At 33.8% G+C, this 20,437-nt stretch overlaps 1 protein-coding gene across 1 annotated transcript in view; it reads right to left on the bottom strand.

The window, feature by feature from the left end:
- LOC143250373 (uncharacterized) overlaps nucleotides 1-20,437 on the bottom strand; it is an 85,331-nt gene that overhangs the window by 6,299 nt on the left and 58,595 nt on the right. The window contains exon 3 of the mRNA XM_076500818.1: nucleotides 5,739-5,942. Coding sequence (XP_076356933.1) covers nucleotides 5,739-5,942 — 204 coding nt within the window. The remainder of the gene's footprint in view (nucleotides 1-5,738; nucleotides 5,943-20,437) is intronic.

Here is a 20,437-nt window from a genome sequence, read left to right as displayed (position 1 = left end):
ATCCTCAACAATATCATTTTATAAACTGATTATGAGAAGCTTATCCTCAACAATATCATTTTATAAACTGATTATGAGAAGCTTATCCTCAACAATATCATTTTATAAACTGATTATGAGAAGCTCTTCCTCAACAATATCATTTTATAAACTGATTATGAGAAGCGTATCCTCAACAATATCATTTTATAAACTGATTATGAGAAGCTTATCCTCAACAATATCATTTTATAAACTGATTATGAGAAGCTTATCCTCAACAATATCATTTTATAAACTGATTATGAGAAGCTTATCCTCAACAATATCATTTTATAAACTGAATATGAGAAGCTTATCCTCAACAATATCATTTTATAAACTGATTATGAGAAGCTTATCCTCAACAATATCATTTTATAAACTGATTATGAGAAGCTTTTCCTCAACAATATCATTTTATAAACTGATTATGAGAAGCGTATCCTCAACAATATCATTTTATAAACTGATTATGAGAAGCTTATCCTCAACAATATCATTTTATAAACTGATTATGAGAAGCTTATCCTCAACAATACCATTTTATAAACTGATTATGAGAAGCTTATCCTCAACAATATCATTTTATAAACTGATTATGAGAAGCTCTTCCTCAACAATATCATTTTATAAACTGATTATGAGAAGCGTATCCTCAACAATATCATTTTATAAACTGATTATGAGAAGCTTATCCTCAACAATATCATTTTATAAACTGATTATGAGAAGCTTATCCTCAACAATACCATTTTATAAACTGATTATGAGAAGCTTATCCTCAACAATATCATTTTATAAACTAATTATGAGAAGCTCTTCCTCAACAATATCATTTTATAAACTGATTATGAGAAGCTCTTCCTCAACAATATCATTTTATAAACTGATTATGAGAAGCTCTTCCTCAACAATATCATTTTATAAACTGATTATGAGAAGCGTATCCTCAACAATATCATTTTATAAACTGATTATGAGAAGCTTATCCTCAACAATATCATTTTATAAACTGATTATGAGAAGCTTATCCTCAACAATATCATTTTATAAACTGATTATGAGAAGCTTATCCTCAACAATATCATTTTATAAACTGATTATGAGAAGCTTATCCTCAACAATATCATTTTATAAACTGATTATGAGAAGCTCTTCCTCAACAATATCATTTTATAAACTGATTATGAGAAGCGTATCCTCAACAATATCATTTTATAAACTGATTATGAGAAGCTTATCCTCAACAATATCATTTTATAAACTGATTATGAGAAGCTTATCCTCAACAATACCATTTTATAAACTGATTATGAGAAGCTTATCCTCAACAATATCATTTTATAAACTGATTATGAGAAGCTCTTCCTCAACAATATCATTTTATAAACTGATTATGAGAAGCGTATCCTCAACAATATCATTTTATAAACTGATTATGAGAAGCGTATCCTCAACAATACCATTTTATAAACTGATTATGAGAAGCTTATCCTCAACAATATCATTTTATAAACTGATTATGAGAAGCTTATCCTCAACAATATCATTTTATAAACTGATTATGAGAAGCTCTTCCTCAACAATATCATTTTATAAACTGATTATGAGAAGCGTATCCTCAACAATATCATTTTATAAACTGATTATGAGAAGCTCTTCCTCAACAATATCATTTTATAAACTGATTATGAGAAGCTCTTCCTCAACAATATCATTTTATAAACTGATTATGAGAAGCGTATCCTCAACAATATCATTTTATAAACTGATTATGAGAAGCTTATCCTCAACAATATCATTTTATAAACTGATTATGAGAAGCTTATCCTCAACAATATCATTTTATAAACTGATTATGAGAAGCTTATCCTCAACAATATCATTTTATAAACTGATTATGAGAAGCTCTTCCTCAACAATATCATTTTATAAACTGATTATGAGAAGCGTATCCTCAACAATATCATTTTATAAACTGATTATGAGAAGCTTATCCTCAACAATATCATTTTATAAACTGATTATGAGAAGCTTATCCTCAACAATACCATTTTATAAACTGATTATGAGAAGCTTATCCTCAACAATATCATTTTATAAACTAATTATGAGAAGCTCTTCCTCAACAATATCATTTTATAAACTGATTATGAGAAGCGTATCCTCAACAATATCATTTTATAAACTGATTATGAGAAGCTTATCCTCAACAATATCATTTTATAAACTGATTATGAGAAGCTTATCCTCAACAATATCATTTTATAAACTGATTATGAGAAGCTTATCCTCAACAATATCATTTTATAAACTGATTATGAGAAGCTTATCCTCAACAATATCATTTTATAAACTGATTATGAGAAGCTCTTCCTCAACAATATCATTTTATAAACTGATTATGAGAAGCGTATCCTCAACAATATCATTTTATAAACTGATTATGAGAAGCTTATCCTCAACAATATCATTTTATAAACTGATTATGAGAAGCTTATCCTCAACAATACCATTTTATAAACTGATTATGAGAAGCTTATCCTCAACAATATCATTTTATGAACTAATTATGAGAAGCTCTTCCTCAACAATATCATTTTATAAACTGATTATGAGAAGCGTATCCTCAACAATATCATTTTATAAACTGATTATGAGAAGCGTATCCTCAACAATATCATTTTATAAACTGATTATGAGAAGCGTATCCTCAACAATACCATTTTATAAACTGATTATGAGAAGCTTATCCTCAACAATATCATTTTATAAACTAATTATGAGAAGCTTATCCTCAACAATATCATTTTATAAACTGATTATGAGAAGCTCTTCCTCAACAATATCATTTTATAAACTGATTATGAGAAGCGTATCCTCAACAATATCATTTTATAAACTGATTATGAGAAGCTTTTCCTCAACAATACCATTTTATAAACTGATTATGAGAAGCTCTTCCTCAACAATATCATTTTATAAACTGATTATGAGAAGCTCTTCCTCAACAATATCATTTTATAAACTGATTATGAGAAGCGTATCCTCAACAATATCATTTTATAAACTGATTATGAGAAGCTTATCCTCAACAATATCATTTTATAAACTGATTATGAGAAGCTTATCCTCAACAATATCATTTTATAAACTGATTATGAGAAGCTTATCCTCAACAATATCATTTTATAAACTGATTATGAGAAGCTCTTCCTCAACAATATCATTTTATAAACTGATTATGAGAAGCGTATCCTCAACAATATCATTTTATAAACTGATTATGAGAAGCTCTTCCTCAACAATACCATTTTATAAACTGATTATGAGAAGCTCTTCCTCAACAATACCATTTTATAAACTGATTATGAGAAGCTCTTCCTCAACAATATCATTTTATAAACTGATTATGAGAAGCTCTTCTTCAACAATATCATTTTATAAACTGATTATGAGAAGCTCTTCCTCAACAATATCATTTTATAAACTGATTATGAGAAGCGTATCCTCAACAATATCATTTTATAAACTGATTATGAGAAGCTTATCCTCAACAATATCATTTTATAAACTGATTATGAGAAGCTTATCCTCAACAATATCATTTTATAAACTGATTATGAGAAGCTTATCCTCAACAATATCATTTTATAAACTGATTATGAGAAGCTCTTCCTCAACAATATCATTTTATAAACTGATTATGAGAAGCGTATCCTCAACAATATCATTTTATAAACTGATTATGAGAAGCTCTTCCTCAACAATACCATTTTATAAACTGATTATGAGAAGCTCTTCCTCAACAATACCATTTTATAAACTGATTATGAGAAGCTCTTCCTCAACAATATCATTTTATAAACTGATTATGAGAAGCGTATCCTCAACAATATCATTTTATAAACTGATTATGAGAAGCTTATCCTCAACAATATCATTTTATAAACTGATTATGAGAAGCTCTTCTTCAACAATATCATTTTATAAACTGATTATGAGAAGCTCTTCCTCAACAATATCATTTTATAAACTGATTATGAGAAGCGTATCCTCAACAATATCATTTTATAAACTGATTATGAGAAGCTTATCCTCAACAATATCATTTTATAAACTGATTATGAGAAGCTCTTCTTCAACAATATCATTTTATAAACTGATTATGAGAAGCTCTTCCTCAACAATATCATTTTATAAACTGATTATGAGAAGCGTATCCTCAACAATATCATTTTATAAACTGATTATGAGAAGCTCTTCCTCAACAATACCATTTTATAAACTGATTATGAGAAGCTCTTCCTCAACAATATCATTTTATAAACTGATTATGAGAAGCGTATCCTCAACAATATCATTTTATAAACTGATTATGAGAAGCTTATCCTCAACAATATCATTTTATAAACTGCTAATCAGAAGCTTATCCTCAACAATATCGTCTTAAACAGCTAATCAGGGAATAAATCATCCAATGTTTAACTTGTTTTTCGAAACAGGTTGCTCACTTTGAGCTATAAGAAATCTTATTTGTTCAACCATTACTTAATACTTCCTTTTAAGGCAAATTCATCGTGCCTTTGTTATTCCTATTTATACACTTAGTAGTAACTACAGGAAGAAAAATAAAAATACTTGATTAACTCAAAACAGCCTAAGAATGACCTTCTAGTGATCTTTTCAAGCCATACAAATATCAAATAAATATCATTCTGCTTTATTAAACACTTTGTGCCTCTGTGAGTTACTTGAAACTTGTAATGTTTCATAATAAAGCATCTTAGATCAGACTGGATAAGGAAATCACCTCAAAATTCAATTATCGAGTTATAGTTTGCTATTATCAACCCAAATACCTGTATATTACGTACCGTGACCTTAGGTGGAGCTTCATCTTTCTACCTTTTTATGTAGTCCTGGAATCGTCTTTATGCGTTAAAAGTTATAATAAAAACACAGTATCTCACAGTGCATTAATATACATACATACACATACTTACCGAAACGCACACACGCACATGACGTTCAACGTTAAATCTTTCTATAGTTTACAGTTAATTTCGAGTAAAATTAGAACAAAGGCAAACTACAAAAAAACTGTTAAGGAATAAAAAGTTACTTTTATATCAGTTTTACTTTTGTCTTGGTGGGAGATAACATTATGTGGCGATTAAAAATATAGTAGTTTTGATTAATAGTTGGTATTATATGGAGAGTTTGAATCTCGACCGCTGTTAGGGTACTGACGAGATCCACTGAGAGACACAAGTGAGGCAATAGATTCTTTTATTTTTTTAGCAGTTTTCTTTCTTTGAACCTTAAGGATAAATAAACGTAAATGTATCTTAGAACAGCTGGTATGGGTATTAACACTTTTACTGAGAAGCAGATAACAACGTTTCGATCTTCCCAGGTCATCTTTAGGTCTACAATAAACGTAAAATATAACAAACAGCCGATGTTACATTTTCATTTAGGAAATACTATTTGTCGTGAGAATTTTGCTAAAACTCCACCGTACATTTAATAAATCTATCCATTATCCACAACTGGTTATGAGCCTTGTATTTAGTTTATGGCTAATTTAAATTTCGCTAGTCTTTTAACAGATATTTACTGTAAATAAATACATTATACCGTAAAATTTACAAAGATTTATACAGTAATTTCCTTAAAAAGTTTTCTTAGTTACATTCTTCTTTGTTACTTACCATTTCATCCGACTGAGCACTGCTCGAGGTAGAAAGTGTCGATATTTCATGCCTATATCCAAGCTGGGATTTTCTACTACCAGGTGGCGCTAGTGGCGAATTATGATAAGATGACTCTTGATCATCTCTGTAGTCGGGTTTTCGAGATTGGCTGCTTGAGATTTGAGATCTTCTTCGTATACATTCAACACAAACCCAAACGGCCTAAAAAGTGTAATTTCATAAGGACCTCTATAGATCTGAAAGCATTTACGATATAATTTAAAGGAAATCAAAATTAACCACAGACGATTTGTTTCGACTACATAAGAAGTGAAATAAAGCTGCAGTTTAACACAAAAGATTTGAATTCATTGTTTCCAAATTGTAATTTCATTAAACAATTAACGATTAGTGTTTACGTTTCTAACACATCATATTTGTTAGGCCCCGGCATGGCCAGGTGGTTAAGGCGTTCGACTCGTAATCCGAAGGTCGTGGGTTCGAATGCCGGTCGCACCAAACATGCTCGCCCTTTCAGCCGTGGGGGTGTTATAATGTGACGGTCAATCCTCTATTCGTTGGTAAAAGAGTAGCCCAAGAGTTGGCGGTGGGTGGTGATGACTAGCTGCCTTCCCTCTAGTCTTACACTAGCACAGATAACACTCGAGTAGCTTTGTGCGAAATTAAAAAACAAATCAATGTGATACTAAACGGCACTTTTTTTCAAATTCTTAACATTTTCCGCTTCGAATAAGTTAATTAAAAAATTTTCGCTAGTTTTGAAAGTGTTTAATGTACAATCTCTTATAATATGTTTATATTATAATGTAAATATGTTTATATTAGTTTTACAATTTTATTTATAAATAAATTGCACACGTTATTTGCCTTGTTTTCAAAATGTTAATTTATTTGGAACATATTAAATAATGATTTTATTTGTAAAAAAAATGTACTGTTTTGTGGTGTTACCAATTCAGTCTATATAAATTTGTAACATCGAGGTCAACAGTGACGTAACAAGGTTCTTCTCGAGGGAAAAGAACACAGAATTTTAAGGGAAGACCAATACATTAAAAACTGAAACTGATATAACTTTTAATAATTTCTCGTTAAAACAAATCAAATGTAATAGTGTTTAAGAAGTTTTATTTATTTTTATTAAATGATACAAAACGAGTTTATTATTTATAAACGCTAAAAAATAATATGTAATTTATATGCCTAGGTTTTCAGGGAGGATGCTGACCCTCTTGGGCTATCTTGCGCTACACCTCTGAAGTCCAGACACACAACGAGAACTAGTTAACGAGCTAGTCCTAGTAGAGATCCAACTTGCATCAGATAGACATAAGCACTTCCTAGTCAGTTTTCATCAGTTTTCCATTGGGATTTTTTGAACACTTTCCAGATGTAAAGAAAACGTCTGTGTCTAGATGATATACGGTGTATCTGATACAACATGATCGATTTTGTGATCGGAACCAGAGTAGATTAGGAAAGGAAGTAAAAACACTTTTCAAGACGGTGCTACATTTCCAAAAACAAAAGGATTAATTCTCTATGAAACAATAATATTTATAAAAATTGTCTTTGTTGTTTTATTTTCTTACTCTAGATGGAGCAATATTTCTATGACGTCATTGCATTAGGCTCATTATTATATAAGTGTTTTGAGGGAGGAACAGCTAAAGAAATGTACAGACGAAAGAATTATCTGATATACAAATAAGTACGTAAACAAGTAGATGCAGCTACATGACTACACCTGAAATTATTATGATACGCTTGTCTATTACAAATCAGTCTTCTGCTGGCAGTCAACACTTTGTGCGAGCATGTGTCAAAGATAAATAGTAATCCGAGGGTCGCGGGTTCGAATCTCCGTCACACCAAACATGCTCGCCCTTTCAGCCGTGGGGGCGTTATAACGTCACGGTAAATCCCACTATTCGTTGGTGAAAGAGTAGCCCGAGAGTCGGCGGTGAGTGGTGATGATCATTTGCCTTTCCTCTAGTCTTACACTGCTGAATTAGGGACGGTTAGCGCAGACAGCTCTCGTGTAGCTTTGCGCAAAATTCAAAACAAACTAAACAAAGATGAATGTGATGTTAATCAAAGTGGAAAATGTATTTTCTTTGTCTTTTGAAAAAAATCAAACGTGTTAGTTAACGATGTTTATTATTAAACAAAGAATATTCCAGAAATCAGAGATGTCCTTCTAAATATTTAAACCGGTTCTTTCTTTTGTTATTTATACCTCTAGGTGCTTCGTCAATACACGAAAGTTTATAACGCTAAAAATTAGGAGGTACGACTCCTGTGATGGACGCGTAACTGATAACTCATTTTGTAATTTTTAGTTTAAACATAAAAAAATACATTGGTATTTAAACAATGTACACTAAATATTATTATATCATGGTCGGCCAATGGAAAGCACGATCTTACTCTAAAGCACTTTTGAAAATGCTCTAATCCATCACTTCTAAATTTGGACCGGGTAGTGCAGGTGGCCTTCGAGTAGCTTAGCACGAAATTCAACAAATAAATGAACTTTTAAAAATCTATTTTAGCAGTAATTTTTACTTTATGTAAGATATAAATTGCGACAAACGTTTTAAAACCTGAGCAGATTTATTAAAACAAAATGCATTTTTTAATGAAACAGATCATTGCACTGTTATTAGAACAAATTTTATTGTGAAACAGAACCACGCACACCGTTCTCTGAACTCAAGGTTGCGTGATGTTATAGCGTGTCATGTGTAAGCACATAGTGTGTCCACAGACTGTTAGAGCGAAAACTATAAAGTTATCAGTATGATCTAGTAAAAATAAGCAAGAAAAAATGTAACTGTTGTAGTTTACATTAGGCTTACTTATGTTGTTAATTGAACCGGTACGTTTAAGCTCAGACTAAAAGAAAAAAGCTCGTCAGTAACATACACTGCCACCTCTTGTGTTAGTGAACAAAGTATGACATGTAAGTCCTTTGTCCACACGCTAAACAAATTACAAATGATATTCTAATATTTTTTGTGCAACGTATTTACTGTTATGCATTTATTTTAATATCTGTATTAATATATACTTAGAAATGCATGTAACGTGTATTGTTAAATGTCTGTTGCGAAAGCTCAGCCTGTTTTCTAAATTTGTCGAAGATTTTCGACCATAAGAATCTACCATGTATGATGCGTGTATGTAAAATACTAGTAACTACTAGTATTATTTTCAGCTGAATTCTCGATAACCTCGTTCAGTGAGAATAAAAATAGCCATCGCAACACGCGGAGAGACAGTTTAATATTGTTAGTTTGCTACAATTTTGATAAACGATTATTAGTCAGAAAACTACAGATATTTGATCAAGAACGTTTAAAGATTTTGAATATTATCAACAGTTCAACTTCAGATAATTGACTTCGGATGTTCGTATTTCTACGAAGACATTAGATAGCTTCGTCGGAGAAAAGTCAGCTTGTAAACGGCGTGAGGCTAGCCATTAAGAGAAGTGTAACAATATCAACATATAATTCGCCCCTCGTGAACCGTTGATAAAATATTCAGTTCCAGACCAAATAGGAGACTCAGTATTGTTTGTAAATTTGTAAAGCTATTGTATCTCGACAACTATTTTCAATAACTATTTGTAATAACCGTAATTATAAATCTTATTGTTGTTCGTACATTAAAATACATTTGTGTTGAAAATGAAAACTGTGTATCAATGTTGTTGGCAAATATCATAAATGTGATAAATATTGGCACTCAGTTAATATCTAAATTCAAATTTCTGACTACTTGAAATTTTAATACATAACATAATAAATCGAAAACTCGCCCGAGATAAATTATAAAGCGTAACACTTGGAATAAGATAAACGTCATATTCATCAAGTTCAGCTTATGGACCTGTAAATCCATTGTCCACACCCTAACCAAGTTATAAGTATTATAATATATCGTGGAATAAGATAAACGTCATATTCATCAGGTTCAGCCTATGGACCTGTAAACCCATTGTCCACACCTAACCAAGTTATAAGTATTATAATATATCGTGGAATAAGATAAACGTCATATTCATCAGGTTCAGCCTTTGGACCTGTAAACCCATTGTCCACACCTAACCAAGTTATAAGTATTATAATATATCGTGGAATAAGATAAACGTCATATTCATCAGGTTCAGCCTATGGACCTGTAAACCATCTGTCCACACCCTAACCAAGTTATAAGTATTATAATGTGATATTATAATATATCTTGGGATAAGATAAATTTTATATTAGCCACTTAAGAAGTATATTATTTTCAATTTTATCTAATATTTTCCCAGTGAAATCTATCTTTCTATGAGCAAAATTACTGATTAAATCAAAAGTTGCATTCTTCAAGTACTGGCCATAATCAATAATCAAGCGTGGATCTGTACTGCAAGTTTCAAAATTGAATCTCAATTCTCAAATACAACGTCAATTCACTATTTGTTTTATATTCATCGTGTAAGAAATATAATTACTGATGTATAAAGATAATTAGCTGACGTATCTGTTTAACGCAAGGAAAAGTCACAGAAGATAACAAAACAAAAACCGTCTCGTCTCTGACACTCTTCGTATGGACATCAGAGTGCTCAACAGGTTTTGTAACAATCAGTCCAGCGATTCGACAGTCCTGATCTGACACACACTGAGTGTTGTTGAATAATGATTTAGATACATGACAAGTGCTCGAATCGTCCCTTATCTACAACACCTACCGCAAGTTCTTGAGTCACTCTAATCGAATATTTGGGTTCTATTGTCATACTTATAACGTATCTATGTTTACAAAGCGCGGGATACGGACCGTGGACCTGAGGTTCACAATACGACACGCGAATCTATCGAAGAGTACTTATAAGTTCGTTTTGTTTCATGTTACTGTCGTTAAACCAAAATTTAATTAGTTTAAGAAAAAAATCTAATTAATCTGTTTTAAAAAACACGCAATAATTCATCATTAAACGTTAATCTGTAAACCATTGCCACGTGCATACAACGAGTTTAACTTCGATCACAAGTCATGAACTCAAGAAACGCTACCTGATGTATGTAAGCTGAACTTTTAAATCGAAAAATCGTTTTACAGTAATAATAATTGCCTGCAATTAGTAAGCCTCGATTTCGTTTCTTTTGTAAGATAATTTTCGCTTGCGATGTAAGGCCCGGCATGGCGCAAGTGTGTTAAGGCGTTCAACTCGTAAGCTGAGGGTCGCGGGTTCGAATCCCGGTCGCACCAAACATGCTCGCCATTTCAGCCGTGGGGTCGTTATAATGTCACGGCCAATCCCTCTATTCGTTGGTAAAAGAGTAGCCCAAGAGTTGGCGGTGGGTGTTGATGACTAGCTGCCTTCCCTCTAGTCTTACACTGCTAAATTAGGGACGGCTAGCGCAGACAGCCCTCGAGTAGCTTTGCGCGAAATTCAAAAACAACAACGCTTGCGATGTACGAATCTTCCAATTTACGACATCACAAGACTCATTTCTGATAAAAGCGTTTAATATTGAATAAACACATCTCTTTTTTTTCAATGAATCAAAAATATTTTAAGTAGATACAAATTGTTATTCTTGTTTATTTTAAAGATTGTAACACATAATGTTTTTTTGTTATTATTGTCTTCTTAGAATTTGATGTATTAAATACGATGTTTGAAAATCAGTGACGGTGTGTTACGTTCTTGGCAGAAAAATAATAATATAGAAAGATAGGGTAACAAAATGTAATATAAGACCTCACACGGTAAGAGATGTTATAAAATTATCACCTTTGTGACTGTCAAGCCGCGGTAACTTGACACGAAATAAATAAATAAAAGTAGTAGAAATCTCCAACTGTAAAACACCGCCACACAGTGGCTCAGCGGTATGTATATGGACGTACAACGTTAAAACCGGGTTTCAATACCCGTGGTGGGCAGAGCACAGATAGTCCATTGTGTAGGTTTCTGCTTAATTTAAAACAACAACAGTATTCACTAAATATGATATGAATTCTAATTATATTTAATTGAATTATTAACATTCATAGGGATATGTTACGTTACTTACTTACGTGATTTGCTCCCCCAGCAGCACAGTGGTTTGTCTGCGGACTTGCACACTAAAAACCGGGTTTCGATACCCGCGGTGAGCAGAGCACAGATAGCCCATTGTGTAGCTTTGTGCTTAATTCTAAACAAACAAACGTAAAGCACTTTCTATGTCATTGACATTTCCTATACATATCTATTAATGATATAAATATAGGTATGACAGTATATTCAGATTTAGGCTTAGCTTTACAATGATAAATGTTCGACTTCTAAAGTCACTTCTAAATAAAGTATTATTGGATATAAACAGCTTATCCGTTTATCTTTTGTTCTTTTGCCAACAGTACTTTTAGCCTTTGTTTGTTTTCGTTTTGAACTTCGCGCAAAGCTACACGAGGGCTATCCGAGCTGGGCGTTCTTAATTTAGCAGTGTAAGACTAGAGGAAAAGCAGCTAGTCATCACTACCCACCGCCAACTCTTGGGCTACTCTTTTACCTTGTTTTTGTTTTTCGCACAAAGCTACACGAGGGATATCTGTGCTAGCCGTCCCTAATTTAGCAGTGTAAGACTAGAGGGAAGGCAAACTAGTCATCACCACCCACCGCCAACTCTTGGGCTACTCTTTTACCAACAAATAGTGGGATTGACAGTCACATTATAACGCCCACACGGCTGAAAGGGTGAGTATGTTTGACGCGATGGGGATGCGAACCCGCGACCCTCAGATTAGAGTCGCACGCCTTAACATGTGCTTGGCCATGCCGGGCCCTTAGGAACGATGTATATATAATTTCATGGTAATATGATTCGATACTTTTCTAATGCTGAAACAAAAAAAAAAGTCACTAATTGATTTTAATAAAGGCTTTAAACAAGGATTGTTCAGCACGTGTAAGAAACAAAAGGAAGTATTTTGCTTTATCTCTGTAAAAACAAATATATCGCAGATTTTATATCATTTAAATTCTATTTCACTTCAACACAAGCATAGCAGTCGAATCATTGAGTTAAATATCGGTTCCACATTTAATTTGTCTGGTTTTTTTTCGCTTAAGGGTTCGTTGTTATGTACTCAACTGATGTTATGTTATAGAACCAGGCTACATTCGTTATATCCTACGTTTAATGGTTCGTTATTTTATATTTAAATAATGTATATTAAAGTATCATGACGACTTTCTTTACCTGTTGCCCCTATATAGGAACTTTGCTGTTAAACACATGTGACCTTTTGTTGTTTGATTATTGTTATATGTGAGAAAAATATTAGTCTTTATAGGTAGATAAACTGCTTTAACTACTGACACTGGTATCGGCTTGATCGACGGTTATAATAAAGTTTACAAAGTGTTATAGTCATAAGAGTGTGTTACTTAAACACAGATAGCCTCAATAGAGTATTATCTGAACATAGTAACAATAATATATTATCTAAACACAGATAGTGACAAGAGTTGTTGTTGTTTTGAATTAAGCACAAAGCTACACGATGGGCTATCTGTGCTCTGCCTACCACGAGTATCGAAACCTGGTTTTTTAGCATTGTAAGTCCGCAGACATACCGCTGAGCCACTGGGGGGCAGTCACAAGAGAGTATTATCTTAACACAGACAGTAACAATAACATATTACCTAAACACAGATAGTCACAAGAGAGTATTATCTTAACACAGATAGCCAAAACAGATGTATTATCTAAGCACAGATATTTATTTTTGTCAGCACCATTAGGTAGCCGAATTGATTTTAAGCAAACATGCTTGCATGGTTATTCACACACTATCGTACCAAATTTTTAATTTGTGGTTTATCAGAACAAGTTAAACGAACAGCCCAAATTACCCTTAATAACTACAGCAGCTGTAGTCTTTTGTTTTTTAGACTTTAGTGTATGTTTTCCTAATAGTCTTTTATAACGAATGGTTTAATTTTTGATTTTGTAAGCTTGAGAGAACTGAGGAGTGGTAGTCTATCATAATTCTTGAATTTTTTTTTTGTAGCCATGAAGGTGTAACACACCCGAGGTAATTTGTGTGTAGATTAATTTAAGTGATTTATTTCTAGTGTATGAAAAAGGTAACCAAATTATTTATCTGTAATTAATTATTGCTTGCCAATTACCCGTGACGCCAGTGCATTAGATTCGCGTGTGACGTATTCATTACGCCATATTCGCATTCTGTGTGTTTGTAAATAAATAGCACCACTTTGAGAACATTTTTCCAAGTTTTCTCAATTTCTGGCCGTAAATGACACTTTTCGTTTGAATACTCGGTAGATACTTGAAAAACTAACAATACATAATTGTTTTTGACACTATTCATTGCTTTATAGCGCAGTGAACGTCGAATCTGCGTGTGAGCTCTTCAGCAAATTGAGCTGATCGATTTTTGCTGTGCATTTGAATGAAGAAAAGAAGTTCTCTGTGACGGGAAACAAAGGCGAAACGGGAAAATTGTGACATCTATTGAAAATCTACATGCACACAGAATAAAAATTTCGCAAAGTTGAGGGTTGCACATAGTGTAATAAAAAGGTTTTTCAAGTATCATATAAGCAACGGTTTCATTATAATATGATGACGATAATGATAACACGCTGAACAGAAACATATCCATGTTTAAAAAGCAATGTAAAAACTGTAGCTAGTCATAGTACACATGCTGATGACAGTAAAAAAGAAACTACAAGATTTTCACGATTTAATCGTTTTGTTGGATGTTCGGTTTCTGGTTTGATTTTTTTGAAATTTGGCGCAAAGCTACACGAGGGTTATCTATGCTAGCCGTCCCTAATTTAGAAGTGTAAGACTAGAGGGAAGGCAGCTAGTCATCACCACCCACAGCCAACTCTTAAGCTACTCTTTTACCAACGAATAGTGGGATTGACCGTAACATTATAATGCCCCACTGCTGAGGGCGATCATGTTTGGTGTGACGGGGATTCGAACTCGCGACTCTCGGATTACGAGTCGAGTGCTTTAACCACCTGGCCACGCCAGGCCTGGATGTTCGGAAATTCAATAGAATTCTAATTCAGTTATGCTACAATACAGAAATCTTCATGTTTTACAAAAGCAAAGTTTCTAGCTCTGACTCCAGTATTTAACATACCACTGGGCTGAAACGATATACGTGTTTTACTCGACTTTCATCAATACACCTGGGGTTCATATTTTTTAAAATTTTTATTTATTTTTTATGTTATTTACACATTAACATCTTCTGACACAAAAATTATAAAACTGTCGATGTGTTGTATTCGAATAATTTTTGTGAATAAAAGTCGCATGCGGCCCATGCGGACCCCAAGTAATATACAAATTCGGAGCTCTGTTCTTCATCAGGCATTATGAGTATGGACTCACAGGGGTTATCCATTGTGATAAACAGTGATTACGTATTTAGATCTCTCCTGAAGTGAAATAATGCACAAAACCTACTTCAGAGACGTCTCCAGGATCTCCCTGCAATGCAGAAAGGTGTTAAATCTACCTTTGTAGATCTAGGATTGTTTGACACAAGACAACATGCTGGCAAGATGTTCCAGCAACAAGAACACGATGCTATCTTTGCCCAAGAACTGCAGACAGGAAAGTCTGTCAAATCTGTAGAGCATGTGGAAACCATGGTTGCGCTGATCACCACCCAGTGTACTGTGTGATAAGTGTTTGTTAAATGATGTTGTTGTTGTTTTTGAATGAAGCACAAAGCTACACAACGGGCTATCTGTGTTCTGCTCACCACGGGTATCAAAACCCGGTTTTTAGCGTTGTAAGTCCGCTGACATCCCGCTGAGCCACTGGGGGGCTTGTAAAATGACTGGTAAAAGATATGAGAGACACTTTATGTTCATTCAGAATATGTTTTGCAAACAAGTTGTCCAAAATTTGGCATTAGTTTAGCTCTGAACCAAAGTTTGATGCAGTTCGACCCTCTTGGGTTCATTCGAACCCCAAGCACATTTTCGTACAATTTGGTGTTTTTGTTACATTGTCGAGAAATCTGTTTCTTCATTCAGTATTTTATTAATGTCAATGATGACTATTTGTGTCTAAATATGAGAAAGTAGTTACACGTAAATTTCATATTTTGTAATAATAAATCACATATTATATACTTATGGTTCTCAGTCTTTCTTACACTTTATTTGCACAATGCTATGAGAAAGCACTATGCTAACTTTTCAACAACTGAATCATAGCTTCAACATTATGATCATTAAACATATGTGGGATCCGTATGGACTCCAGGTGAACTGAAAGGTATATATTTTAAGGTGTACTGATGAAGGTTAAATGAGCATACTAGTTCTGGTTCCACAACTTAACATTGTAACTCTTGTTCCAAAATAACACGTAAAGATGCAGGCCGAGAAAAACGTGTGTTTTATCCAGGATAACTTTATAATTCTTGTTTCAAGATAACACATACACAACACAGTTAAGGAAATCCTCACGTGTTTCCTAAGCACATTTTCAATCTGTTATTCTAAGATATCACGTATCACTGGGCCAAGTAAAATAACAACTAGAGATATAAACTCAGTTAATACATTATATTTAAGTATGCTATTCAGTCGTATTATTTAGACCGTCAACAATTCAAATTACGAACAAAGGTTTCAGAAGAACTGTTTTGGGCATAGCTATTAGAAAATTTGCCATTAATACTAAGTATAACTGCAAAGGTATGGCATGGCCTGGTGGTCTGTACAAGCGATTCGCAATCTGTGGGTCACGAGGTCGAATCCTCGTTTTAAAAATTATTGTTTCTTCTAGAGTAATAAGTATGAAAAAGTATCTTGGTTAATACAAAATATATGTGTCCGTCAAAAAAGACTAGTGTTATAAGCCTACACTTACTGCTGAACCACTGTGGGACTAAAACGTTCATAAATCTGTCTACGCACTTCTTAATCGGGCGGAGGAGGGCAATTTGCTAGCAACGTTTAGTTTGAAAATTCACCCTGAATGACTAAGTGTCTCTATATCTAGATCAACATGTCCGCCTTTATGTCATTTTTTTTCAATAAATTCACCTGCTAGATCACACACGTCTTTTATCTTCGTTTTATATCCGGAGAGGGTTGGTTGTTGAAGTTTATGTAATCGCTATGAAAGTACGTTCAGAGCTTTAATAAAGAAATTTTGAATAACAAAGGAACACGTGCGATGAATGGAACAATAACGTGCTGGGTTCATTAGTATTTAGTGTTGACTAAATTATGCATTCCAGAAGTCACAGTGCGATTAACATTTGTTGTAATATACAACAACAACAAATTGCGAGAAGTCAATGTCTTTTTTTTTCTATATCGTATTGCTTAAATACTACATTGAATTTTACATTATATCTAGTTTTACATTATATCGTTTTAAAAGACACGAGAAAATCTCCACTTTGGTGAAATCACGTCTTGTTTTTTTTTAGCGTAACATATTAAGTATATCTGCAGGTATGCGTTAAGTCAGGCATTTTGTCGCACTGTTTGTTTGTTTTTTAATTTCGCGCGCAAGCTACTCGAGGGGCTATCTGCGCTAGCCGTCCCTAATTTAGCAGTGTAAGACTACAGGGAAGGCGGCTATTCATCACCACCCACCGCCAACTCTTGGGCTACTCTTTTACCAACGAATAGTGGAATTGACCGTCGCTTTATAACGCCCCCACGGCTGATAGGGCGAGTATGTTTGGTGCGACGTGGATTCGAATCCGCGACCCCCGGATTACGAGTCGAACGCTTTAACCCACCCGGCCGTGTCGGGCCTTGTCGGACTGAAAGTAAATATCAAGCGATTGCACTCAATATTCATTCATTTGATTTGATTGTTCCTTGTTAAGCACAAAGTTACACGCAATGGGCTATCTGCGCCGTGCTCATTGCAGGGTATCAAAGCACAGTTTTAGCGTTGTAAGCCCTCAGATTTACAGCTGGATTATTGACAAGTTCCAAAATACGAAACCTAACAGAATACGACGTAAGGTTAAAAAGAACTTGGAAGAAGTATAAGATTCACAGTTAAATCCCTGCACTAGACGCGGCACAAACAACTCATCCTACAGTTTCATGTATAATAGGAAAGAAGCAGTAATAACTTTCAGGAATAAATTACGGTTTCGCGTGAGTAATAAATTTCCTTAAATAAACCCTACAGCACAGATAACCCATTATGTTGCATTGTGCTTAACTTAAAAAAAAACCAAAACAAGATAAACCCAATGTCAAGTCACTGAAAAAATTATCGAAGTTGTATGCTAAAAAAACAACAAACATACAACTGCTTAGGAACATTACACCAAAATCGCACCTAAAGAAATACACTTTATTACTGCTTTTAATTTTCCTTTTAATAAAATGGTCTAGTGGTCAGTTCGCTCGACTCACAGGTCAGAATTACCCGTTTTCGGACATTCTTGCCCTTATATAACGTTATGAAACACGACGATGAAAACGCAGCCCAAGAGGTGGCGGTGGTGTTGTGTTTTGCTTTGCACTTCCCTCTAGTCTATCACTAACAAATTGGGGACGGTTAGCACAGATAGCTCTCGTGTAGCTCTGCGCGAAATTTAAACCAAATCAAACCTGTCATTCAGTTGTTAACATGTAACTGTTATTTGATAAACATATCAATCCATAGCATGATGTCTACTGGAAGATATAAACACCTTGAAACAGAAACTGTAAATAATTTTATTTGTAAAATAATGACTTTTGTTTAACTTTTAAAACGCTTCATAATACGTATTGTATTTTTTGTATATGATGTAATAAAAACACATTAGGTGTGGAAAAGATGCTGCCAAAACACAATTGCGTGTGTGACGTAAAAAAAATGAAATAAAAAACTGTTGACCAAACTAGTAGCTAAACTTACAGCATCAATAATAATTTCACAGCAAACAGGCATTTATTAGTTAGTCAGTCCGTGTCTTTTTTTTTTTTTTTTGCTCAACGTGGCTCATGATCGTGGGTAAAACAAAATACACGGCTTAACTAAGCTAACGAATGTATATGCACAATCAAATTTAATGTCAGATGTTTATAAGAGTAGTCATCAGTTTAACCGCCAATTTTGAGTTCATTCCGTTAAGTCACGCACTGAATACCTAGGCCGTGACGTGTTTTTTTTTACACCTAACGTGTTTTGATTAGATATCATGACGTTTTGTCAACACACACTAATAAACCACAACAAATAAGAAAGTGATGCTTTATAATTGTAACCCTATTATTCTGAACAAACTTATACTTTACAGAACCAATTAGACTCTTTAAAATATATGGAGGTAATTTGGCCACTGTAAAACAGTTTTAATAGTTTTTATACTTACGCCATGGAATCTAGATTAACAGTTTCTTGTCATCAACTCATGCACCCTGTACATCAAGCATCTTTATTCACGTGACTCTTTGCGTAGACGTGTGCAAAATGCTTTCTTAAATTTGAATAATTTTATGTGTGGTATATGTTTATATCATATGCGACTCCTATTTTAGATTGTAAAGATCTATCAGAGTACCGACCTTGTGAAAAAAAATCCGTAAATTTTAAATATGTTTTTCTATCCAATAAATTTTAGTTCTGATAGGAAGCAAAAGACAAGAAGAAACTTAATGAATATTGGATATGTTATATTTCATGTATTTCTTAACGGATTGTCTTAAAATTTGGTAATGTAGTAAACGTCAGTAGAGCACATCCACTGAAAATGTATGATAGTTTGGATTACCATAGTTTGAGATACAGAAGGTAGAGAAATCGCTAAGCTATCACTCGTGTTAATAACACATATGTGTGCACCATGTTATTTTGACCGCAAGACACATTACCACGTGCGACGTGTCTTAATAACATTTGTTTGTTTGTTTGTTTTGAATTTCGCACAAAGCTACTCGAGGGCTATCTGTGCTAGCCGTCGCTAATTTTGCAGATTAAGACTACAGGGAAGGCGGCTATTCATCACCACCCACCGCCAACTCTTGGGCTACTCTTTACCAACGAATAGTGGGATTGACCGTCACATTATAACGCCCCCACGGCTGGGAGGGCGAGCATGTTTGGCGCGACGCGGGCGCGAACCCGTGACCCTCGGATTACGAGTCGCACGCGTTACGCGCTTGGCCATGTCTTGATAACAAGGTGTACCATTTTTAGCTTTTGTAACAGAAATTACTTATTGGTTTTCCTGTTCATCAGGGTTCTGTCCATGTTTTGCACTAAGATGGGTCAGGTTGATCTATTTCTGCACTCAGAAATTAGTTTGTTTGCACTGTCACAGAATTCTGAGGTATCAACCTATTTTACATTCTTGCTTTACTTACAGTATATTAATTTTTTCTACTGTCCAATACATGAGGTAATATTAACTCGTATATATTTCCACTAGTTTTACATGATCGTACTGTTAGTCCGTGTTCACAATATATTTCAGTGATAGGCACACACACAAAATCCTGTTTTGTTTACTTACAAAATTTTTTCATAACAGAGCTACGTCTGTACCTAAGATTGAATTAGTCTCAACACTGTTTGGTTTGAGAGTTTATTATTTATGGTGATTAGAATGCTTGAGGTTCACGTATTACTATAACTCTAGTTTGTTCATGGCTCATCACGTATTACGTAACTCTC

Source organism: Tachypleus tridentatus, chromosome 5 (assembly GCF_004210375.1).
Source record: "Tachypleus tridentatus isolate NWPU-2018 chromosome 5, ASM421037v1, whole genome shotgun sequence".
NCBI lineage: Eukaryota > Metazoa > Arthropoda > Merostomata > Xiphosura > Limulidae > Tachypleus > Tachypleus tridentatus.
Note: the sequence above shows the minus strand (reverse complement) of the source record. Positions and strands in the feature narration are given on the sequence as shown.